Source organism: Chelonoidis abingdonii, chromosome 1, assembly GCF_003597395.2.
Source record: "Chelonoidis abingdonii isolate Lonesome George chromosome 1, CheloAbing_2.0, whole genome shotgun sequence".
NCBI classification, from domain to species: domain Eukaryota; kingdom Metazoa; phylum Chordata; order Testudines; family Testudinidae; genus Chelonoidis; species Chelonoidis abingdonii.
The window spans coordinates 265902890-265929128 of NC_133769.1; the positions used below are offsets into that span (position 1 = coordinate 265902890).

A 26239-nucleotide genomic window follows, 5' to 3' on the forward strand; every position below is an offset into this window, starting at 1 on the left:
ACATTTGAGTCAATGGTTAATTGGGAAATCTACACATGCTTTTTCTAAAAGCTAGATCGTGCCCAACCAACCTTGATTCCTCTTCAAGAAGGTACAGATTATCTAGACAAGGACAAAATGCGTAGATCTCATCTACCTCGATTGGCGAGTAACGGCATTTGACACGGTTCCACATTGGGGATGGTTAGTCATACATTGAAAGATGAGGCATGAATATGAAATTTAAGGTGGAATAAAGAACTGGATAAGGGAGATCAAGCGGTGTACTAAGGGTGAATGTCATGCTGGCAGGAGGTTTACTTGGAGTTCTCAGATCAGTTTATGGGACCAATCTTATTTAACCTTTTTTTACTGACCTTGGTACAAAGAGCGGGACCTTGTCATAAAGTCTGCTGATGACACAAAGCTGGGCGGTATTCGCTACCAGAGAAGGACGGGAATACATGACAGAAGATCTCGATGACCTTGTCAACTGGAGTATAGTTAATTAGGATGAAATTTAATAGTGAAGTGCAGGTCATGCACTTAGGGATTAATAATAGAAATTTATATATACATTGGGGCAAATATCTCTCTCTTCGGGAAGGAATTTTCCTCCAGGGCAAATTGGCAGAGGCCCTGGAGGTTTTTCGCCTTTCTCTGCAGCGTGGGGCATGGGTCACTTGCTGGTGGTCTCTCTGCAGCTTGAGGTCTTTAAACCACAATTAGAAGACTTCAATATCTCAGACATAGGTTAGGGGTTGTTACAGAAGTAGATGGGTAGGGTTCTCTGGCTTGCTTTGTGCAGGAGGTCAGACTAGATGATCATATTGGTCCCTTCTGACCTATGAGTCTATGAGTCTATGAGTTAACTGCACTGGTTAACCAGAAGCCACACAAAGTCCCCTCTCAGCATTCCAGTCCTTGGTTCCCATACAGACAAACAGGTCTAAATATAGTGAGAGGTTTCTGAAAACCCAGTTCACCATATATGAGGTTCTACCACTCCCAAGGGATCAGACACATGTCCCTTAGGTCAATATAAATCTCAGATGTTAGCCAAATATCATGTTATCAGCCAATCCTTAGTAAACTAACTAGAGATTTTATTAACAAAAGGAAAGAAGAGAGTTATTGAATGGTTAAGGAATCATATACATAAACGTGATTTTCAGTGTTCATAGATCAGGATCATAGCAATGATGGAATAGATTGCTGGCTTGTAAAAGTGTCTCTGGTAACTTCCAAAAGATTGGAAGGTCCTCAGGCCATAGTTCAGAATACTCCTTTTTGATTGTAAATCCACAGTCTAAAGAATTAGAGCAGGAATGAGGGAAAATGAAGACGTCTCAGGTGTCTTTTATATCCTCTGACTAGGGTAGGTGCCCGGTTTTTGACTGGAAAGTCTGGTAAAAAAGAGGGACGTGGCAGTGTCCAGTCAGATGTACTGACCGGACACCAAAAGTCTGATTACCATGTGGGGGGAGGCACTGGGTCATCAACCTGTGCTAGCCCCTGCTCAGCTGGGGCTGCTTTCTGCCTGCATCTTGTGAGCAGGCAGGCGTCAGGCTGCGGCTCCTGTCTCAGTTCCAGAGCAGAGGAAGCCCAATGGGGTGGTGGGAAGGTGGAGAGGATTGAGTGACAAGGATGGGGTGGGGGAGGGAGGACAGCAGCGAGTGATGGGGGGAAGGCGAGAGGAATGAGCAGAGCGGGGCCTTGAAGGAAAAGGCAGAGCAGTGGCAGGGCCTCAAGAGAAGAGGTGGAGCAGTGGTGGGGATTTGGGGGAAGAAGCAATGTGGGGCAGGGTCTTAAGGGAAGATACGCAGCAACAGGTGGGGCTTTAGGGGGAAGAGGTCGACCAGGGGGGTCCAGTTTTTAGTAATTAGAAAGTTGGCAACCCTACCTCTGCCACATGCATGGAAATTTACTGTCCCAATCAAAGCCCATAGACCCTGAGTATGGAAAGCTACTGACAAAGATGGAGTCTGAGGTCACATGTTCTCATCACACGCTCTTACATGTTTTGCTGAATCACAGGGGTGGCCATTGGCTCCCTGCTGTCTGAGGCATCCTCAGAAAGAGCTTTCTGAAGAATGAATTCTTTATGGCCCATCAAGCTTGAATAGCTTATTAGACTCATAGACTTTAAGGTCAGAAGAGACCATCATGATCGTCTAGTCTGACCTCCTGCACAACGCAGGCCACAGAATCTCACCCACCCACTCCTGTAATAAACCCCTAACCTATGTCTGAACTATTGAAATCCTCAAATCATGGTTTAAAAAGACTTCAAGGTGCAGTGAATCCTCCAGCAAGTGACCCCTGCCCCAGGCTGCAGAGGAAGGCAAAAAAACCCAAAAAACTCCAGGGCCTCTGCCAATCTGTCCTGGAGGAAGATTCCTTCCCATCCCCAAATATGGTGATCCGCTAAACCCTGAGCATGCGGGCAAGACTCACCAGCCAGATACCCAGGAAAGGATTCTCTGTAGTAACTCAGATCCCACCCTATCTAACATCCCATCACAGACCATTGGGCATATTTACTGCTACTAATCAAAGATCAATTAATTGCCAAAATTGGACTATCCCATCATACCATCCCTTCCATAAATTTATCAAGCTTAGTCTTGAAGCCAGATATGTCTTTTGCCCCCACTACTCCCCTTGAAAGGCTGTTCCAGAACTTCACTCCTCTGATGGTTAGAAACCTTTGTCTAATTTCAAGTCTAAACTTTCTGATGGCCAGTTTATATCCATTTGTTCTTGTATTCATTTATTCATAATGGGCTGGCGAGACTGAATGTAAACTATGGCTGTGTCTACACTAGAAATCTTACAGCTGCACAGCTGTACTGATGCAGCTGAGCCGCTGTAAGAGCTCCTGTGTAGCTGGTCCATGCTGGCGGGACAGAGCTCTCCTGTCGACATAATTAAACCACTCCCCAGTGAGGGGCAGTAGCTATGTCAATGGGACAGTGTCTCCCGCCAATATAGCGATGTCCACACCAGCGTTTCTTTCAGTGTAATTTATATCGGTCAAAAGTTGTGTTTTTTCACACCTATGAATAACTTAAGTTTTATTGACAAAAGTGCTAGTGAAGGCATAGCCTACCTTGTCGGTGTCACCCCAAGAACAAAAACACCTGAGATACAAATACCTAGCCAATATTCATAACTCCAGATACAGTGATGATGCATAGATTTAACCAGCCTAATCATACTTGACAGATTGTAACTTTTCCATTGACACCTGACGTGATACACTTCGTACAAGATTTGTTGCAATTGTATAACAGTGGTAGGAACAATGATACAAATGGTCATCTTCAAGCATACTGCATCGTGGTCAGCATGTAACTAGAGCCTAATAAACTTTCTTCTTAGCATGACAATAGGCTGTCAGATAAAATATTTGGAGCAAATGCTTCTAAAGCAGATCAAGTCAAGGCATAGAAAATGCACATTCTTTTTTTAAATAAACTGAGTGGAGAGTTTAAGATTTTGGTTCAATATTTTATAAACACAAATCTCAGATTAGCAAGTGCACTATAAAATATAGTTAATTATTTTTGTGATTTCATGATCATTACCTTTAATAATATCACAGTAAAAACCTTTATTAATTATTTTAAAAAATTCTTAGGAATCAGGATGCAACATTAATGTAATTAGAACTCCAGGAACAGGGCTACCCACTTGAAGTGTGCGAGTGTGTGTAATGGAGGAGGTTTAGATCACTGGAAGTGTAATTTTCACTCAGAGATCAAATATAAAGACAGCCGCAAGTGTTCTAGGAATATTTTGCACTAGTTCCCTTGTTTGACTTCTGCATACCAAGCTTTTGACAGAAAAGAGTGTTTTCTCTGGTATTCCATGTTATTTTTCTCTCTCAGTGAAAATCCTTCATCTTCCTGAACCTTAAAACTGTTTAAAACTGCCCCTTCTTCCTCCCCACACACTGGAATATGTGAGGTGATATCTTGACAGCCATAATGAAATTTTTCAAATAATTTTCTCCTCCAGCCTTGACTAATTGTTAGTTTAATTAAGGGGAGAAGTTGCTTTGCCACTGGAATATACTTCACTGAATACTCCTTCTTCCACAGGATATGGTGTTCTCTCCCTTAAACTATAACATCAGCTTTCAGAAAACCCCTTGAAGGACTATGGAAAAAGTGAATACTCCTGCAAATTCATTCATCCAGCATCAAAGCTATGAAAGCATTCTTTTAGTAAGCAAGCAAGGCAGTTCGAACTCTGAAAAGCACACATCAGTTTCATTGTAATATTGGGCTATCATGATGGAGACCGGGCATTTGTAATAGTTTTGCATTCCTATTGTCATCTTACTTTCCTTGTATTAGACTGGGGTTAAACTGTGGGTCTTCTAATATTATTTTGGTCTCCGACAGTGTAGGTTAAATCAGACAAATTTTTAAAGGATACTGATATTGAGAAGGGGCTGTACTCTAACCAATTAAAATCCGAGAAAGTGGAGTTTAAAGTGATTGTAGCCTAAATATAAAAAACAAAAAACAAAACTCACAAACAAAAAAACCAAAATAAAGTCAGTGTTTATTAGCTGTACTCCCAGCTGATGCTCAGTTTTGATATTTCTATTTACTTCTTTTTTTCCTGTCCTTGTGCCTGTACACTGGCAAATAGGTCATAAAAAACACTTTCAGCAACGACATATTTGATTTATATCCAGAACTAGTTCTTAGTATTGATTTTTTTTCCCTCTAGAAAACAAAACAAAAAACCTCAAAACTATATGTCTCCATTATTTTCTGAGTCTGGCAATGCAATGGCACATTTCAGATCTGCTTTTATCTTAAATTACTTATCGTGGTGTGGGTTGTTGGGTTTTATTTTTTTCATTTTGAAAACTTTTTAAAAGAAAAGATTAGAAATAAAAACAAACTGAAGTTTCAGTAACTTTCTTTGTGATGATTGTGCAGTCAGGGAAGGGAAAACAAGATTAGTTGTAGAGGGGGGAAAAATGGGAGGGCCCAAATATAAGGAAAGGACAGTATAGGAGAAGGAGTAACAAGTTGGAAATGTTATGTGGGGCAGGGGGGAACAGGTTACTCACAAAAGAAGCAGAAGTGGAAAAAAAACAAGCAGTGGATCACAGGGTAGGAAGGTAGGTTCAGTGGAAAGGGTATATAGCTAAGGAGAAGATTAAAGCAGGAAAAATATTAACATGGGCTGGGAAGACACTGTGAAGGAAGTAGGAAATACACATAAGCTATATTAAAAGCAAATCCCAGAGGAAGCTGAAAGGGGAGGGGAAGGGGAACTGAAAACAAAGAGCTGGACAATGTGAGGCACTTGCTGAATTAGGTCCTCAGATAAAACGACTGAGTCTAGAGGAAGAAAAGTGCTGTTTAATATACGCAGTCCATGGGAATCCCAACAAGTAATACAACTGGTATCTGTTATTTAATTTTTTTGCACTAGGTGTTCTGGTATCAGTGTGTGTGTGTGTTTGGGGAAATAAAGGAAAATGGACAAAACACTCATACCAATCATGAAATGAAGTAGATTTAGAATCATCCCCCACTATTAAATACTGCATTGTTGTTAATGTATCTGGTTAATCTGCAGTATTATCTGTCAGGAGCATATTTATAAAGATGAGGCTAGTAAAGGATGCAATACGTTGTAGTCCCAAGAATACAATACATTATAGTATTAGTGTAGCATGGAAGAAAACTGATCTCCCCCTCTCTCCCTGAATATTGGCGATAGAGTAAAATCACATAGACTCTGACTTGATTTGTATGAGTTCCCGAAGTGAGTTGTGCTTCATACACAAATCAGATTGCAATACCAGCTAGCAGTTGGTTGCAAGTGGGTATGTGGAGTTCAAGCAAGCATACAGATAAGAAAGAACAATTTAAACATGGGGGAGACACTAATTTGTTTGTAGAAGCTGAAAGGTTTCTGTTGAAGTAGAACAGTTTTTAAAAGCCTTAAGAAAAATAAGATTGTATTTAAAAAAAATAAAATACTGTTTTCCAACTAGTGTAGAACCTCAGATTTCACCTTGTCTTTTGTATGTGCACATTTCCTTAAACAGGAGATCTGTCACAGAGGAAGCAGGTGTACTGTGGTGATTATTATGATGTTGCTTTAAAAAAAAAAAAGTGAATTAAGTACTTTGCTGCTTTGAGCCTGGCAGGGCTTCTTTTTCAGCTGACTCCATTACCTTTATTTGGAAGGTAATGCCATTTCATCCAGGGGCATAATAGAAAGTCAGTCAATTGTGCATAGAAGAAAAAGTGGTTGAGGAAATTTGAAACCTGATAACTCATTCCAGCGTTTGTATATAATGTATGACTTACCGATGTATTCATTCTTTTGGCTTTCAACATTTCACAGCTTTTCCTAGGTCAACTAGGAACAAGAACAGATTCCAGTAGATTAAAGGAATCCCTGTTTTCAGGCATGCATATTCACATCACTTTGCCTACTTATTTCCTGAAATCTTTTTTTGTTTTTCTTTTAATCAGCAACATCAAATGGGTCATTAGAGGGCCTGGATAACCAGGAGGGAGGAGTGTGCCAGACAAAAGCCATGAAGATCCTCATGAAAGTTGGACAAGGTAAAGACCATCTGCTGTTTCATGAAATCACTTTGATCAGTCTCAGTACCCCACTTAGTGTGCAGGCTTCTTTTAATAGCATAGAACAGAGTGCCAACTGAGTCTAGTTTGGTCATTCTTCCCTTAGATTTTGAGAGCAAAACCTATTTTCTGTACCTAAGCTACTGACAGATTTCTACAAGAGGAGCGCTAGTGTAATAAGATCTCTTTATTGCAGAGCTCTCTAGAAGGGAAGGATAGCCAGTAATAACGCATTTCAGTCATTTTTATTTTTATTTTAAAAACAAAACCACAACTTCACAGTTCATAATTATTTGGAATAAATGAAAGGAGGGAAGCTAATGTTTCTGTAGTTTTTTTGTTATGAATTCTAACTACAGAAGAGGTTTTTGTTCATTGTCTCTTTATATATAGATAACCTATTGTGCAGAAAGAAAGAATTATTTTTCTAATTAGAAATTGGTTTAGGAGTTACTCAACTTGCTCAGTTAAACTGAAATGTCATCTGCAAAGCTTTTCTAGCCAATTACAGGAATCCCTATAGTTTCTGCAGATGGCTTCACAATCTAAACCTCTGAAAAAATCAATTTTGCTTTAAAAGGAAAATTATATTCTTCTCTCTCATAGCCCTTTGCATAAAGAATCTTCTATTCAAAGCTAGTCCTATCTCATCATATATAGCAGCCTTATAAAGCTTAATATCTTCAGTTGTCTAAATTGAAATCAATCATTTTTCTTTTGTACAGATCCCAATTCTGCTGGATCACCCCGTAATACTAATCCAACTAAACATCCTGAACAAGAAGCTGGTACCAATGGAAAAAGCTCCACAACGAGTCCATTTGTAAAGGATAATTCAGGTACACATCAGGATTTTTTGGTCTTGGGAAGTGCCATTTTAAGGGATTTTTTCCATTCCTTACATCATTATTTTAGCACTGGAATTTGTTAAAAGCAAATATTTGCATAGTGAGATCAAACAAAAATGTGTTCTGATGCACCAGTGGATGGTAGCTAGAAGCTGTGCATTTTGACCAGTGCACATATTGCTCCATCCCATTTTGCAGTTGTAGTAAATTACATCTTCTAAGAAAATCATTCATTTCCAGGAAAGTTTTTGGGTAGTAATTTCTCTGAATGGCTTTACAGTGGTAAGTGCTGATTTATGTTTAGGACCCTGGCAGATGAGAGAATCTCTCTATTCTTCCCGTCTGATACATTATCAAGTGGTTCTCAACAGCCATTTGTAAGGTTTATTTTAACACATGTATAATTAATGCTCTATCTCTTATCTGATCTTATAAAGTCTACGAATGACTAATTGATCCTAAATTTTAAAAGTTTTTTTTAAATGTATCTTTTTAAGTTGAGGAACTCATGGTTTTCAGACCAATATCTTCAAACTGCTTTAAGTGAACAAAAAAGATAAACAAGGTCACTGTGAAAGATAGCAAATTTAGAATATTACAAAGCCAAACTGATTATCGTCAACTCTGGGTTTCACCAATGGCGTCAAGTCTGTCTTCACTGGCTACATTATTTGCTACCCTGCTAATTAATCTTTGAGTTGGCAGTTGTCGAGCAGGCGTCAGCAATTTTGTGCTAAGGTTATTGTAGGCAGAGTTGATAGTTATGAGAATTTAGCATCCTCAACATTATTGCGTCTGGAACTGAGCATCAAGAGAGGGAAGTTATTTCAAACTTTCTAAGTAAGAATTCATTGAATTCTTGTGACAAACTGATAATGCGATGATGCCATGCACTCAGCAGGCTGTTCAGAGTGAGAGGTTTTTTCTGCCTTCCAAATGTATTTTTTTTAAATAAATGTAATTTAAATAATAAAAACTAGTTGCATCATAAACATTTTACCCACCTCCCCTGCTGCCTGCAGCTTCCTTGTTTCATTAGTAAGCAAAATACGTAGACAGAATCCGTGGTTTAATTTAAACTAGGATCTGAAAGAGAAAGTAGCAACACTATGATACCAAAGTGTCAGCTGTCCTGAGATTTACCATTTCCCTGTTTGCTGCCTTGAGCTGGCCGGCATCTGTTAAAAGATGCCGAATGTATCAAAGGCTGTCTTGTCAGTCCCAGGCCTTGCTGCTGATGGATGATGATATATGAAAAGAAAACAATGTGGTTTGGGAACAGCATAAAAGTAAGACCAACAGACACAAAGTCTTGTTTAATATTGATTGCTGACTTCAGCTGTTTGCATTTAGCTACCTAACAGGGTAATTGGTTTGTCAAAGTTTAGCTGCCAGTTAATTCTTCCAGTCCTGCTGAGTCTTCACATTTTTAAGTTAAGCACCATAAAATGGTCACAGGACAGTGATAACTTTCCTCTATGTTTTCCTCTCTTTCTAGGATCCAGCACAGATGGCAGTAAGGCTGGACATTCCAGTATACTTGGTTCAGAGGTGGCCTTATTTGCAGGGATTGCATCAGGGTGCATCATTTTCATCGTCATCATCATCACTTTGGTGGTTCTTTTATTGAAGTACCGGAGAAGACACAGGAAGCATTCACCCCAGCACACTACAACTCTGTCACTTAGTACGTTAGCCACCCCAAAACGTAGTGGCAACAACAATGGGTCTGAGCCAAGTGACATTATCATTCCTCTAAGGACTGCAGACAGTGTTTTTTGCCCTCACTATGAAAAGGTCAGTGGAGACTATGGACATCCAGTGTACATAGTTCAAGAGATGCCTCCTCAGAGTCCAGCAAACATTTATTACAAAGTCTGACAAACTGTGGTACCTTTGAGTTACAGAGGAAACTTACTGGTCAGATGCTTTCTGTTGGGGTTTATGATGACCCCCTTGTGCACTAGTATTGACTCAGGCACGGGGGGAAAAGGCAACACCCTTTTGTCAGAGAGCCTTCTTGAGCTGGACAGCTTATCTAGTCTGTAGAATTCCTGTCTCAGTGAACAAACATTCGCTAAAAGCTGGAAGACTTTCTGTAGAAGATACCCATTCTCTGATTGCTGTATTCTTGTTACATTCATCATCCTCGAAGCCATGTGCTGCAGGCATCCAGGCATGTACAAAAGCCAAGGGAAGATGGAGTGATCTGTGGACGTTTAATAGTTCTAGGCATCCTGGGAAGGTGCTCTAGGATATCAGGCTTGAAATGCAGTCTTACAACTTTTTGTGTCTCTCTCTCAGTGCAGACTGGATTTGTCACACAGACCTCGGCATCTAAGTAAGACTTTTAAATTCTCTTGCTTTTAGTCCGTCACTGTTACATTTATTTCTGTTATCCAGGGTTCTGCCATCCTTCACATAAGATTTCCATTCACTCCACCTCCTGCATCACTAATGGAACATTAACATTTGGAGTGCCATGCTCCATGCATCTGCTACAGCAGCCTCTCTCGAATGGGTAATACATTTATAGAAACTGTGTTTGCTAATAAGGAGATTTCCAGCCAAAAGTTAGGCTGTCAGTGAAGTCCAGTCAGGATTGGATGGTGGCAGGGAAGGCCTGACTGCCATTGCAGTTGAATGCTGCTGCCTCTGAAATAGAAGCCAGAAAGAAACATAATTTCGGTAGCACAGCACTTTGGTATGCTAAGTTTTAAGAGGCAGGTAGGAGACACAACATGCGCAGTGGATTAGGGCTGCACTTGAAGGAGTTCACGGTTATCGAACAGCAATGTGCAGAAAAAATTAGTACCTTCAATACAGTAGGACAAAGGGGTATTGTTAGTAAATGAACAGGCCTGGAGGACAAGACAATAGTAGGCCGCTGATGATGTATTAGGGCAGAGCTGTTGTGGTACTGGCAATAAGATATACAGCTTGGACGCTGTCGCAAAATTGTAGTCTGCTTTGGATGACTTTTTAAGCAGACTCAGCTGCTATACTTATCACATTTTACTAAACACAGGGAAAGCATTTAAGAAAATAGCGGAGAGCCAAATCTGACCGAGATGATTATAAGCCAATGGGTCAAAAGAGCAGTAATTCCATCACCAATGGAGTTATTAAATACATTCTCAGCTCTCCAAATAGAACAGGATTTTGTTTCTGATTGAGCCTTTTGACTCTTTGGTTTATGGTAGGGCTGTCCCTGCACAGTGCAGTGTAGGTACGGTGACTGACACAGCAGTTCATTGGTGCTCTGTTTCAAAGTTAAAGCACATATGGAAAACCTCTTACCATAAGGATAAAATAAATTATGACACTGAGAGGGAGAAGGATGATATGACTTATTTATAATAGGTGTATAGAACACAAGGAATATAAAGTGAAAGATTGTTTTTCTAATATATATTTTGAGATTGCACAGAATCTACACCAGAAGATGTGAAATTAATTTGTGGCAATTAAATGGTCTTAATTTCTCAGCGTTACAAAATAAAAATAAAAATTGGATGACTGCTTGTGGGAAAAAAACAATTTCATTCCAAAAATAACAATAATGATCGCAAATACAAAAATAACAAAGCCCTGTAAAGGCGTCTCACATAACCATAGACTAGGAAACACAAGCCCAGAAATCCAGGAAATCAATGTTACTGAATCATATATTTTACGATGACAAGATGTTCCGGCATTGATTTTCTGTGTCGTGTTTTCCCTTGCCTTATGGACTGAAGTGTTCTGTAGATTTCAGCAGGTGACCCAGAAGGGGAGTTTCAGGTTAAAGTTTTTCTGCTTTAGCATGTTTTTTCCCCCACATTCCCCACGCTGAACAACAACAACGAAAAGAATCCTACTTTTTATGTGCTATGCAAAATAGACATCTTTAACGTGGTCATGTTACTATGGTAACACTTTGCTTTCAGAATCGGAAAGAAAATGTAGCAACAGCATTTTAAGGTTCTCAAACCTCCAGCGAGCACCTGCAAAAAAATGAACTGTCATAGAAATGATTACTCTCTCTATTTCCTGAACCTGAAAATGATGTTGGTCAAAAAGGAGGGGAAAAAAGAAAGAAAAAAAAAAAGCCTGGTTCGGTGGAAAGTTACCATGGTGACTACAGTACTATGTAATTCTTTGCAACAACCCCTCCTTTCTGTGAATCCATCCATACAAGATTTTCTTGTAAGTCATTAAGATTTTATTTTGAAGGAGAGGGAGAAAGGGGAAAAGGAGAAAGGCATAGTGAATCTGATTTTAATTAAATCAAGTGTATGTTTCATCAGTTGGCTACATTCTAGTTATGTACTTAACTGTGAAAAAAAATCAGATGAATTGATGAAGAGCAACCTGCAACTAATTGAAAAAATGTACTGTGCTTCTGTTTTGTGTTTGGTGCAGCATTATGACAATCTACCAACTGTTCCTTTGTTTGACGTTGGTTCAGCTTTGAAAAGTTACTGTAAATGCCTTGCTTGTATTATCATCCCTAGTCACCCGACTTGGAATTTGCACCATCATGTCTAAGTGAAGATGCTGTAAATAGGTTCGGATTTACTGTATATGGATTTGGGGTGTTACAGTAGCCTTATTCACCTTTTTAAATAAAAAAGATATACACGAAAACAAGATAGAAATGGCTTTTCTTAACCAGATTGTGTATATAGAGCAACGTTGGTTTTTTATAAAGTCTAAGCAAGATGTTTTGTATAAAATTTGAATTTTGCAATGTATTTAGCTACAGCTTGTTTAAAGGCAGTGTCAGTCCCCTTTGCACTGTATTGAGAAAAAAATGGTATAAAAGGTTGCCAAATTGCTGCATATTTGTGCTGTAAGTGTGTACCATGAATATTTATTTAAGAATTTCTTTGTCCAGTTTGTAAGTAACACAGTATTATGCTTGAGTTATAAATAATTTTCTTTCTTTTTTCTTTTTTTAACTAGCCTGTCATAGGTTTGAAATCTGTTTTAGTTCCACATTGCAATTAGCCCCCAGAAAATGAAAAATTACGAAAATCACATTCCACGTCTGTTTCAAACTGAATTTGTTCTTAAAAAAATAAAATATTTTTTTCCTATGGAAATCTTGCCTTCTAAGTATTTTCTTTAGTTTTTGATTATTTATTTTTTTCCTTTTTGTTAGTTTTCTTTTTCTTTTTTTTTTTAAAAAAACTCTCCACAGCTATTAGTGATTTATAGGGAGAACTTAAGTCTACTTTTGTTTCAAATTAGGGCCCTGATCCTGCAACCTGATTCGTATTGGCTGACCATTATGCCCACATGGAGCCCCAGTGAAGTCAGTGGGTGCCATTAAGGCATAGAGGCCTACTAACATGTATCAGCTTGCAGAACGAGGACCAGGTTTCTGACCTGCAGACACTTAACTTAAAGTCAGCGGGATTTCTCAGTGTCCCAGTGCTCCCAATACTTATGTACGTGTTTAACTTTACTATCGGTGAGTAGTCCTAGTGAAATCAATGGGACTATTCATGTTAATAAAGTGCATAAGATTTCCCAGGATTGGGTCCTATGACCTACAAGCTAACACAAGCCTTAATACAGAATATGTGGGTGTGCTGCTCTATAATTTTCACTTAAACAACTGACACCCACATTTAACAAATACTGTCATTTTTTTCTACAAAGCCCAGTCACCATGAAAGCACATAATTTGAACAATCATGTGTAGAGTAATATATGGGGAGGTCTGAGGAGGAGAAAGATGCCTTTGTCACTTTAACAATTGATGCCAAGTTGTCTTAAGAGTTTCCACTCGAGAAAGGCAGCTAGTTATTCATCGCTTTTAGTCGTGTAATTCCCATTTGTCAAATTATTTGTCTTTGCTGAATAATCAAGGAAAGAATTGCTGACAGGTGAAAAATAAACTTATAGGTGAAGCATGAGATGCACTGACACTTTTTTTATACTGGACTTGAGGGAAGCCTAGCGAATGTCAGTGACTTTAATTTGCTGTGCCATAGACTCCCTGTATGACCTTGAGCCAATCACTTGGGCCCTGCTCCAGCAAAGCACTTAAGCATAAGTATAGCTAAGCATGTGAGTAGTCCCACTGACTTCTCAGGCAAGTCACCTGGGCCTGATCCTATAAAATCTTATGCTTAAAGTTACTGGGATGCTTTGCTGGCCAAGGACTTTAGTCTCCCGTCTCCACTCCCTAGTTGTATATGGGGTTAACAATATTTCGCTATCTTACTAGGGTATCATGAGAATATACATTCACTATTGGGAGGTGCTGAGATACTCTGCTGATGTGGTGGGGGGCATATCAATAAACAGATAGACACTCCATTCAGTCTGTTACATTTCTTTTGGTGAATTGTATGTGCCTTATAGAAGTACACCCAACATAAAGCTGCTGACTTAGCCCATCTTTTATAACATGCAGAGAAAAAAAATGTACTTGCATTTTTGCACTGCTGCTGACACTGCTCTATTAATTATCAACAAGCACAAAATCAAAATTTACTGCCCTCATTATGAAACCTGGTTCCCCAGTAGGAGTCTGTCTGAGTCAATAGGCTCTGCTAAGTGGAAAATAAAATTATAATGTACAGTTGTTATCCATCTAAAGTGGAGTAAGAATCTATTACACGAAATATTGTCTCACAGAGTAAGCACAGCAAAATGTTACTTCCTATGTCTGAAGTGTTCTCTCTTTTTTTGAACATTGCAATGTTGCATCAATCAAATGCTCACTCAGTGAGTGACACACTTTGATTCCATAAATACTGTAAATTCCCTTTCTGCAGAAAATTTACTCATTCAAAAACTGGTGTAATAGCAACAGAAATCAGAAAAGTCAATAAAATATGGAAAATGACTTTTGAAGGATGATCTTGGTCTTTGTAGCCACCAAAGATATAATCAGAAGCGGGGAGGGAGAGGGAAGAAACAAACCCTGGTGTGGTAAAATACAAAACACACTGGTGACACAGTTGCTACTTCACTATGAGAAGCATCAGTTTGCAAGTAGGGTGATGACTTTTTGGAAAAAGAAGGGAACTGGGAGTTGGAACTCCTTGGTTCTGTTGCCACTGATGGACTGCATGGCCTTGGCTTGTTGACTCTTCAATAGTTTGTAAAATGAGATTCTATCTACATACAATTTAACTCACAGGCATGCTCTGAGGCTTAATTAATCAGGGCTTCATGTTCTTAGTAGTTGTCAGACAGGTAATGGTGATGATGGAAAGAAGAATGATAGGAGGTGTGGTGTTTTTCCTATTTGTGCATGGAACTTCTGCCCGTGCTAAAAGTGGGAACAGAGCCTAACAGCCTTGCCAAACATGGGCAAGGTTCTACCCACACATGATGGAGGTGGAGAGCAGGTCCTAAAGAAGGATGGGGTGGAGCTGAGGGGGGAAGAATCTGCTTGAGCAGTGCTGGGAATGGCAGGGAGGGGTGCAGAGAAGAATCAGTAGTTGTGAGAGCAGTGGGGAGCCAAACTTGACCTAGATGTCAGACCCAGTTCTGGGGGTAGCTGGACACAAGAGGTTCCATTGCTGATGATAATGGCTTGGTGCAGATTTTGGAAAAGATGTTACAAAGCTGAACAGGACGTGGTAAAAAGTGCTGACACTGGAAAGGGAAATCAGGACAGCCAAGTGATGGACTGTACTATGAGCAGGGGGGAAGCCAGGTTCTAGGCAGTTCGCCCATTGGATACTGGGAGGAGAGAAGGAACATGCAGTTCAGAGGAGAGTGGGAATCAGCATTCAAATATGCCACAGATAGGATCAGAGTAGAAGCTAGTGGAAGAGAGAAGGTAGCCAGGAACTGGACTCAGCTGGAGTTACTAGAGATCCAAAAGCGCAAGCCCCCGTGCCACTTAGGGTATGTCTACACTATGGAATTATTCCAATTTTACAGAAACCGTTTTTTTAAAACAGATTGTATAAAGTCGAGTGCACACAGCCACACTAAGCATATTAATTCGGTGGTGTGCGTCCATGTACTGAGGCTAGCGTCGATTTCCTGAGCATTGCACTGTGGGTAGCTATCCCATAGCTATCCCATAGTCCCTGCAGTCTCCCGCGCCCATTGGAATGCTGGGTTGAGATCCTAGTGCTTGATGGGGCAAAAAACATTGCCGCTGGTCCTTCTGGGTACAGCCTCACTCCTCCCTCTGTGAAAGCAGCAGCAGCTAACCGTTTCGCTCCTTTTTTCCTGGGTGAACTGTGCAGACACCATTTCATGGCAAGCATGCACCTTGCTGAGCTCAAGACAGCAATCATGGATGTTTTAAACACCTCGCGCATTCTCGTGCAGTCAATGCTGAACCGGGACCTGCAAAACCAGGTGAGGAGGGGGCGGCTACGGCAGAGCAGCGACGAGAGTGATGAGGACTTGGACACAGAATTCTCTCAAACTGCGGGTCCCTGCGCTTTGAAGAGCCTGCTGGTAATGGGACAGGTTCTAGCCATTGAACACCGATTTTGGGCCCAGGAAACAAGCACAGGCTGGTGGGACCGCATAGTACTGCAGGTGTGGGACAATTCTCAGTGGCTGAGAAACTTTCGCATGCGTAAGGGCACTTTCATGGAACTTTGTGACTTGCTTTCCCCTGCCCTGAAACACCATAATACCAAGATGAGAGCAGCCCTCACAGTGGAGAAGCAAGTGATAGCCTTGGAAGTTGCAAAGCCAGAAGTGGTCAATCGAATACTTTGGAGTGGGCAAATCTACTGTGGGGTAACTGTGATGCGGCCAAAGCAATATTAGCTACTGTAAGACGAAAAGTAGTGCTCTGGGAATGTGGCAGGTAGTGGACTGGCTTTGCTGAATGGATTCCTAACTGTGGTGGGGCATAGATGATGCTATTCTGTCTTGGATGGAGCTACCAGGGACCATACATGAACTGCAAGGGTATTTCAATGGTGTGAACATGGTGATCACAGGGAGCTTCCCAACATCATGTGGAGGCCAGGAAGGTGGTTTCATGACGCTCAGCGTCTTAGGAACTACTTGTTAATGGTGCCAGCAGAGAATTACTTCCAGACAAAATAACAGTTGGGGATGTTGAAATGCTGTCATTCTGGGGGCTCAGCCTCCTTGATGCATGGCTCATGAGCATACCAGGCAGCCTGGCGTAGTCAGAAGCTGTTCAACTACGGCTGCGCAGTGCAGAGGTGGTGAATGTGCCTTTGATGTTTAAAGGAGATGGGCACATTACTGCTCGCTCAGACTGCAACCAATGTCTTTGTATTTGTGCTGCTGTGTGCTCCACAATCTGTGTGAGAGTAGGGGGAGACTTTTATGGAGGAGGGAGGTGAGGCAGATATGGCGTGATTGGAACAGACCGGGCGATTAGAGAGACCAGGAAGCGGTGCGCTCTAGAGAAGCTTTGAACAGTTTTTGATGAACCCCTTGATTGCACAGCTTGCTTTCTAAGGAATAAGTTCACTCTCGGTTTAAAATCATTTTTTATCTTAATTATAAAAGAGGGAGAGACTGAACAAGGTAGTCAGGTGGGGTTTGGGGGAGGGAGTAGGGAGGAAAAGGCATATAAAAATTTTCATAATGAGAGCCTTTTGTTGGGCTGTACTATGGGGTGGAGTGGGGGTGCGAGTTACTCCACGAGTTTACCTCCGTCTGGCAGGTGAGGAGGCTAAGGAATATAGTGAGGGGGGGTGTTATACAGGGGTGCAAGCGACTCTGTGATTGCTGCGTTCCTGAAAGTCCACATATGCTGGGGCAAGTATTTGATACGCAGCAGCCCGGTTGCATCCCAACTGTGATCTTCTGCGATCTCATTCACATCTTTCTCATTCAAGATTCTCCTTCTCTAGTTCCACGTTGGTCCCTCTGTCCTCAGCGTCAGTGCTACTTTGCTGTATTTGTACTAATCCTCATCTTCAGAATGAGATCTTTCATTGCGGATACTTTATGATTTCCGAAAAATTTCTTCTCGCTTCTTTTTTTGCATTATGGGTATAGTTTCGGGAAGAGTAGGGAGATTGAAAATTGCAGTGCTGAGGGAGGGAAAAAGGGGAGAAGTATTTAAAGATCATTTTTAGAGAAGGTATACTCTTTAGATGAACAGACTATTCATTTGACTAGCAAATGTTTTTCATAGGTCACTTTTGCCATGAGTGTGCAGCTTTGTGTAAGATCACAGCGCAGTCCGGGCAGCAAGATTGGCTTGCATGTTGCATGGTAAGGCATTGTCTTTCGTCTTCTGCAGACTTCATCTTCAGGCCTCCTTTCCCAAATAGCAAGCAAAGCTTTGAGTGTGCTTTTTTCTTGTTAACGTGCAGAACACGTGGCTATATCATGGAAGATCACTGGGCTACACCCATTTCCACGCACAACCGCGTGGTGGTAGAGGAAAGATCTGCTAGCAATAACGCGGAAAGCTCAGCGCAATCACCCCTGCTCGTCCCAGTTGGTACTGCAGGAAGGATTTTGTTAAGCCAAGGAAGCAGTGGATGGCATCTTGTCCTTACTTAATTTGATTTAACAGGTTACATAAATGATATCACTTCTGAGATAAACAGCGAGATAAGAGGATGTTGCTTGAATGCCACTCAATGAACATATACGTCGGCTTTTGTCCATGCAATGATACCAGATTATTGCTAATGCATGATGTGGTAAGTGTCTACAACGGAGTGGAAAAATAAAGCAGCACTTCCCAGATTCTCAAAGGCTTTGGGTACTCAGGGAGCTTCATGGGATGTCTGGAGGATTTTGCTCATCTTTACTAGTAACAGATTTTCATTAACTGTGCACTGGGCCATGAATGCATCAAGTCTCAGGGCATAATCATTAAAAATGTTGCTTTAAACATGTCTTATATTTAAAGGTACATCACCAGAGTCCTTACATGGGCTTCATTGTCTAGATAGTGGCTTGGGAGGGTGGGAGGGTATTCGTCGTGAGAAAAGATCCTGGTGTTGGGAGACAGAGTGCTGTGTGCTTCTACAAAGTCTTTCCTTGTCACAGAATCCTCAGCCATGGCTGCGTTATACCAATCAGATCAGGACGGGTGGGGTTAGTGGTGGCGATTCCTAGAATTGCATGCATGCTGCTAGAAGCGGCATGTTTTCAGTCTGCCCGGAATTTTCGTTTGCTTCTTTAAGTTTCTGTAGGACTGTCTGAATCTTTAATGTCACATGGCAATGTATGAGTCGGTGTGGCTGTCTGCATCATGGCTTGGAATTTTTTCAAAATGTTTTTTCATTTGTCTTTTGGAATGGATTCTGTTAGGAGAGAGCTTCATAAGCGATTGATCGTACCTCGTGGTCCATGCTGGAGTTTTTTCGATTCTCGGAGACTGATTGTTACTGATGAGCTTGCGTGGTCTTGTGCTTGAGATTCTCATGCTGGGAAACAGGAATGAAATTCAAAAAGTTCGCGGGGCTTTTTTTTGTCTACTGGACGGTGTCGACCTAGTTGCTGCAGAGCAAGTCAAAATGGTGCACTGTGGGATAGCTCCCGGAGGCCAATACCATCAAATTGCGGCCACGCTAACCCTAATCCGACATGGCAATACTGATTTGGGCGCCACTCCCTTCGTCGAGGAGAAGTACAGAAATCGGTTTAAAGAGCCCTTTATATCGATATAAAGGGCTTGGTTGTGTGGACGGGTGCAGGGTTAAATCTGTTTAATGCTGCTAAATTTGGTTGAAACGCGTAGTGTAGACCAGGCCTTAGATACTGAGCCCTGTGGGGCCTGGTCTGTATTTTCATACACGTATGGACAGTGTCTATGGGTACTGCCAGAATACAACTAATTAAACAAGAAGTAGGGAGGGCCTGCCTCATCTCTCTGGCCTTTGGGTATTAACTTGGGGAAAGTGATTGTGTTGTACTCTCTGGCCAGATCCTCAGCTGGTATAAATTAATGTTGCTCAGTTTAGCATCTGGTTCAATATTCTCACAGTCCTGAGTTCTACACTCATCCACAATGCTGATTGTATTATGGCACCCCAAGCCCCTCAATGGGGAGAGAATGCTTTATAGAAGTGTCACTACACTTAGCACTACCATTAGTGGACTGAAAACTATATTAATAGCAATGTGTTTATAAGTGATATTTAATTTCCATAATAATTGTAATTTGTATTTCACTGGACATAGACAGTAGTTTGCTACTTACTTTTATTAAAAAATGTATAATAAAAATGGTTTCAATTCAAATGTCTCTTTTCATCCTCTCAGTACAATATTTAAACTCAATTATTATGCCCCACTCTGCACCAGGCACACTACCCACCCACCAAATGGTCTGTCCCCTCTCTGCTCTGGGCATACTATCCACCACCAAATAGTCTGTCACCTCAGCTCCCTGCACCCTCTGCACTAACCCAAATGATCTGTGCCCCCTTTGTTACTTTTACAGTATCTGTTTGCTTGCACATCCTGCACTCCCAGGGTTGCCAGCTAGTGCAATTTTATTATGGGTCTCATGACATCTGGTATTGTTTTAAAAGCCTTTCCTTCTGGAGTCATGGGGTCACATGAGAACCTCAGCTCTTGTGGGTTTTTTTGTTTTAATATAAATTTGTAGCTTTCCTGACGATGAAGAAACGTAAGAGAACACAGATCTTGAAGCCTGAAAAGCCAGAAGGCAAATAAAACGACCTCCAAATGTATTATTTTATAAAATCCTGTGATTCTTAAGCCAATCTAGTGATTTTGGGGAGGCCAATTCCAGACTTTTGAATTTGTGGGGCTGTCACTACTGGCCATCTGATTCTTGCACATAAGCTACTCGTATTTCCTTTCCCTTTCCTTCCACTCTTAACCCCCTCCCACGACCAGCGTGTGTAAGGCATTCTCCTTGTGCCTGATATACAGAGGATGTGAGTCCGTTACAGGCCCTAGTGACAGAACCTGGCGCTTTAGCTCTAGCTATAGAGAATCATTCTATTGTCTCTGAAGGTCCCAGTTGAATTTTTGGTGTCTACCAAAATGGTGGTCATCTTGTATACACATTGTTATCTTCAATCCCATTATCACATACCCTTGTGCTGTGTCCCAGTCACTTGCCCAGTATTGCCAACCCCAAGATCCTTTGGTACATGGTATGGGGCAAATCCTTCGTGGACTGGCAAGGTGGGGGAGCAGGAACACTAGCCTATGTACCTTCTGATCTAAGAACTCATGCAATCAGGGCACTTTCTATGAGATCAAGTAGTGGGGTACATTTTGCTGCTGCTTTGAAAAGGAGCATCATGCATCCCCAGTTAGACCCTGGTTGCTGATTGCAGCTAGACACGCACTTTTGCAGACCATGCTTTCTTTTGGTTGTGCTACACAGGCCAGTGCGCTTTGTTATTCTCCTGAGGTGACATCCTGTCCTGCTGCTTCCAAAGGGGATAAAAAGCAACAAAGAGTCCTGTAGCACCTTATAGACTAACAGATGTATTGGAGCATAAGCTTTGTGGGTGAATACCCACTTTGTCAGACCACATGCTGACGGGGATAAGAGATTCTTTAAACTCAGTTCCCCAGTGGGAGATGTAGCCCAAAATAAGCTTTAATACAAAAGGTTCCTAAAGGTGCAAAGAGCATGATTCTCTTGGAATTTTTTAACATAGCATTTCTTCCTTTTGTATGGCTGAGTCTGGATAACGGTTGATCAAAAATTTTTTGATGAAAAAGAAAAACAAAGTTTTGTTGAAAATTTTCATCATTTTCTACAACTCACCTATTTTCCAATCTCCTCTAGCTGGGAACTCCCGGTTATTTAATCAGACATTTTGTATTTATTAAATTGAGTGTCCGAGTTAAAAAAATGCATGCACTGAATTTCCTAAGTACAAACTCATTTAATTCCATTTGGTTTTACATTTCTTCCAGAGTAGATTGTGCTATACAAAAACATTCAGCTGTGTGGTGGTTTTTTAAAAAGTAAATCTTAGTAAATCTGCTTCCAAGAAAGTCTAAGTAGTTTATTTTGGAAGACATCCTTTGGGCAGAATCAAGAGATCATGACTAGTTTGAAGCCCACAGGTGAATGCAAGTATTTGAAAGATTATTGCCAAAAGTCAGTCTATCAATTCTTTTTTTTTTTTTTTAATAGCCAGCACTGAGAAGTCAAAGTCTTCACTAGTTTTACTGTTCTGTGCATTTGTATGGTGTCAGCTAGCATTGGGCTTATTTATGTAGCACTGTCCGTTCAGTCTCTTATGACATGCTGTGATAAAACTGAAGTTCGGGGGGGGGGGGGGGGTGGGGATACCAGCCAGTGTAACTTACGTGATTACATACAATACAAGCAATTTATACTAACACACAGCTCCTCCAACAAAAACATAAATTCCCCTTCTCCCCATGCTAACAGTCTGTGTTAGAGCAGCAGGATTTTTTCGCCCTCCCTTTCATCCCACACCCCAAAGTTAAAATATTTTAAAGATAAAATAGTAAGTACTACATTTGTCAGAAATGTACTTACACAAGCATTTTTGTTTCTCCATGCAGCTGGTTGCTTGCAATGTTTGCACAGCATTCCCTCACTGAAGACACTAGTAATATACTAATGACTAGGTACATGTGGGGGATTCTCAGGACAGCTTACATTTATGTATAGGTTTCATACAGTGGCTTTGAGAAATATTCCTCTGTTACATTTCACTGTGCTCAATCATCAAGGGATCTAGATGTCAAATACACATTTGTCTATAATGGGCTCTTCTCTATATCTTGGGCAAATTGTTAGGATTTGGATTTTTTTTCTTCCTCTTCTTTCAGTCATGATCTGATAAGAAATAATGCCGAGTTGTTCATGAGCTCCAACTGAGCAAAGGCTTGTGCAAAAGGTGTTTTTTTTTTTGGTATAATGTGCAGAAACAATCAGACTTGTGCTGGTTCTAATCTCCATGGACACTAACATGACTTAGGGTCACGCATTTCGTCCTGGGTTCTGCCTAGGGTGGGCAAGAAATGAGGTTTCTGTCCTGTGAGAATTTTTCAAGATTTAAGTCAAATTTCTCGCCAGGACAGAAAGTCAAAAATCTCAACCATTTTCACAAACCAAAAAATTGAAGAATGTTTTGGTGTGAGTCAGCTGAAACATTTTGTTTTTAGGCTATATTTACTAGAATTTTGAAAGAAAAGTTGTTTTGACTTGAAAAACCGGAATTATTCATTTAAAAAAAATGTTTACATGGGATGTTGTCCTGTGGTCTGGTCTAATGCCCAGCCTGTACAGTCTCCTGGCAGTGACCCCTTTAGTGTGCTGTGCCCCAAAGACCCACATGGTTCTAAAGGGGCAAGTCTGTGGCCTCCACAGATTCCTAGACTGGTGGTTCTGTCCCAGTGATCCTTCTCTCTCTCTGGCTCCCTGTGGCATATCCAGCCAGGTTTGGAGTCTGAAGGAAGGCTTGTACTGTGCCCCTTCAGGGGACAATGATCTCAGTGAGTATTTGCAATGACACAGGCATTCTTTTCAAAACAAGATAACCATTTTTTATCACCCAGCACACAGAATATAAAAGGTCTTAGGTTAGCACAGGGAAATGAAGGTTAAAGCATAGTCCATTCTGGTTAGCCCATAGCCAGTCATTTTCAGTTACCCACAGGCCACATGCACCCCCTGCCCCCCAATGCCTCTTAGCAATCTGCTGATAGGTATTGACTTTCCTATGGCTGGACTGGAGCTGTGCCTGCTGTGCTCCCCAAGGCCTAGGAGCTCCAATGTCTCCTGTCTACTCCAGTCAGGAGTGCAATTCACAGAGCTTTCGAGGGGAGGGGGGACTTCCAGTCCCTGTGACCCCTGGACAGTGGAGTTCACAATGGTGACCAGAGCAATCAGTGTGGGGCACTGTGGGACCGCTGCTGGAAGACTGTTAGGTTGACCTAACTAATGCAGTGTCTACACTTGCACTTTGTTGACCTAAGAACATCTACCATGGCACTACACTGTTCAGGGAGGTGGTGTGACTGTGTCTGCATAACTGGATGCTTTCAGTGGTGGGAGACTAGTTTGAGTGTAGACACGTGTACAGCTAGGTCAAAATAAGCTGCCTTGCATTGAGCTAACCTTGTAGTGTAAACCATGCCTTAAGCCTTGTTTCTCCACTGGATAACCATGCACATACAGGGGAAACTGAGGCACACATACGCATAATAAAAAATATTATAGAAAGTTTCCACTTCATCACAGATGTTTCAACAGTTTTGAAACACTTCTCCCCCCCTCCCAATAATTTTTTGAGGCAGGAGAGTTGTCAGAAGCAACCCCATTTTGCAAAATGTCAGTTTTGATTAATCAGCATTTTTCAGCTAAAAAAAAACATTTCCAGTAGAACCTCAGAGTTACGAACACCTCGGGAATGGAGGTTGTTCATAATTCTGAAATGTTCATAACTCTGAACAAAACTTTATGGTTGTTCTTTCAAAAGTTTACAACTGAACATTGACTTAATACAGCTTTGAAACTTTACTATGCTGAGGAAAACTTCTGCTTGTAACCATCTTAATTTAAATGAAACAAGCACAGAAATAGTGTCATTGCCTTGTTAAATCTTTATTTTTAAAAAAACTTTCCCTTTATTGTTTCAGTACTTTACGTTTAACACTGTACTGTACTATACTGTACTGTATTTTCTTTGAATTTTTTTTTGTTTCTGATGCTGCCTGATTGTGTTCTTCTGGTTCCAAATGAGATGTGTAGTTGACTGATCGGTTCGTAATACTGAAGTTTTACTGTAGCTGAAAAATTCCTGTCCAGGTCTAGTTCTGGTCACTAATACAAAACTCACTTGCCAAAGATATCCAGGTGGCTATGATCCTGAGAGCAAATGGCACGTCTTAAATGCAGCCTTCCCAAAGTAGCACCACGCACAAATAAACAAACAAATTTCAGAGCCAGCTAACTAGACAGGGGAGATATAAATATCTTTGTCTTATTATTTTGAGGGGAATCAGATACCATGGCCATGCAGACCTTATAAGAAATTAGGTTGATAGAACTGCAGTGGCCCTGTTGTGCACAACTGTCAGAGTACTTCATGGATGGTCTCTCAAATAGCCAAGCCCAGGCCCAAGGAATGCTTTAAGACTGGGACTAGGAATTTGAACTGAATCTGGAAATGATTGGGGAGCCAGTGAAAAATGGAGAGCACTAGTATGGTGTGCTTTTGGTGTTCTTCCTTGATCAGAGGATGGGCTGCTGTGTATTAGACAAGTTAGAATTTGCACATGGCCTTCACAGTCAGCCCTGGGTAGAGTAAGTTACCAGACACAAATGCCATATGCTAAATACAGAGGGAAAATTTCATGTGACGTTATTGAGCAGTACAAAACTTACATATTCTGGCCCTCAGGAATGTCTGTGCAACAGTGTGGAAGTCAGTGGGGTTGCATCGGAGTAACTAATGGATGGAGGAGTGCAAATGAGGGCAGAAATTGAACCTTAGAGTATATCTGGGCTCTCTTGCTGCACCACGGTTGAGTGCTTTCCCTACAATATGTTGTCAGGAAGCAACATGGAAGATTTGGCTTAATACTTATATAAGCAGGACCCCGTGTGTGGCAATGATCATCAGCAAGACAGGAAGAGACAGCAGCAGCAACTAGCCCAGCAGCATCCCTTACAGACTGCAGAATGATCCAGAGGTACATAATTCCTTCTCAGGGCATTGTTGGTATTCCTGGGCCGTGCCTGAAGTCTAGAAATCTTATTTGAAAGAGGGTGGAATTCTTTACTGATGTAAATTGACTAAGGATGTCAGCAGAGCGGCACCAATTTACCCCACCAGGGAATTTGGTCCATGATTACTAGCCAAGTGAGAGCACAAATTAGATAGTAATTAAACTATTTAATAATATGGCAGTGTTAAGCCTTTTAGCAATGTTATTTATGCGAAAATCCTTTTCAGCTACTAATTATTTTATCTGAAGATTAACAAAATTATTGACTGTACCCAGTTACATTTCCTGCATAACCAGTAAAAGAGAGGATCAGATATGCAAGAGAAAAGAATGCAGCAGAGCTAGGAACATAGGAATTACCAGACTGGATCAGACCCAAGGTCTGTTGAGTCTGGTAGTCAATCTCTGCTAGTGGTGAGTACCAGATGCCTCAGAGAAAGATACAAGAACCCCACAGTTGGCAGATGTGGGGTAAACACTAGGTCTCATCCTGATCTAGAATAATTAGAGATATGCGTCAAGGCTTAAGCCAGAGTTTCAATATCCCTTCCACCATTTCTGTTATCATTAATTATAACTCTGAATATTCTTGACCGGTGTTTAAATGCTCCATATCTCTTGTATCTTGCTAAGTTCCTGGCCTCAATGACTGTGGTACTGAGTTCCACAGTCTAATTACACACTGTGTGAGAAAGTGTTTCCTTTTCTCAGTTTTGAATGTCACACTTTTTAATTTCTTTATCCTTGTGTTGTAATACAGGAAGAACAGATGCTCTCAAACTAGCTTTTCTAGACCATTCCTTACTTTGTATACTTTTATCACATTCTCTCTCATTCATCTCCTTTTTCAGGCAGGCAATCCCAATCTTTTAAATCTCTGTGGACACAAGAGATTTTTCATGTTCCTAATCATTTTTGTCACCTTTCTCTGACCACCCCCCCACATTCTACAATATCTTTTTTCAGATGGGGTGACCAATAATGTATTCAATCTTCCATATATAACTGCTGCAGCTATTTATAAAAAGGGCATTATAGTATTTTACATAATATTCTCCATCCCTTTCCTTATGCATCCTGTTAGTTTTTTTAACCACAGCTGCACATGGAGCAGAGATATTCATCAAGCTATCTGCAGTGACATCCAAGTCCTTT

General features: G+C 41.0%; 1 protein-coding gene across 2 annotated transcripts in view; it reads left to right on the forward strand.

Moving 5' to 3' along the window:
- The window catches only part of EFNB2 (ephrin B2), a 504468-nt gene that overhangs the window by 44878 nt on the left and 433351 nt on the right, over positions 1-26239 (forward strand). Inside the window, exons 3-5 of one of the 2 annotated variants that reach the window (XR_012654999.1) lie at positions 6498-6590; positions 7337-7450; positions 8958-10068. Coding sequence is in view for 1 of the 2 variants with exons in the window: in XM_032790084.2 (XP_032645975.1) it covers positions 6498-6590; positions 7337-7450; positions 8958-9340 (590 nt within the window). In the remaining variant the exon portion in view is untranslated. Of the gene's footprint in view, positions 1-6497; positions 6591-7336; positions 7451-8957; positions 12484-26239 lie in introns of those variants that run through there. The other variant, XM_032790084.2, reaches the window with a different exon arrangement.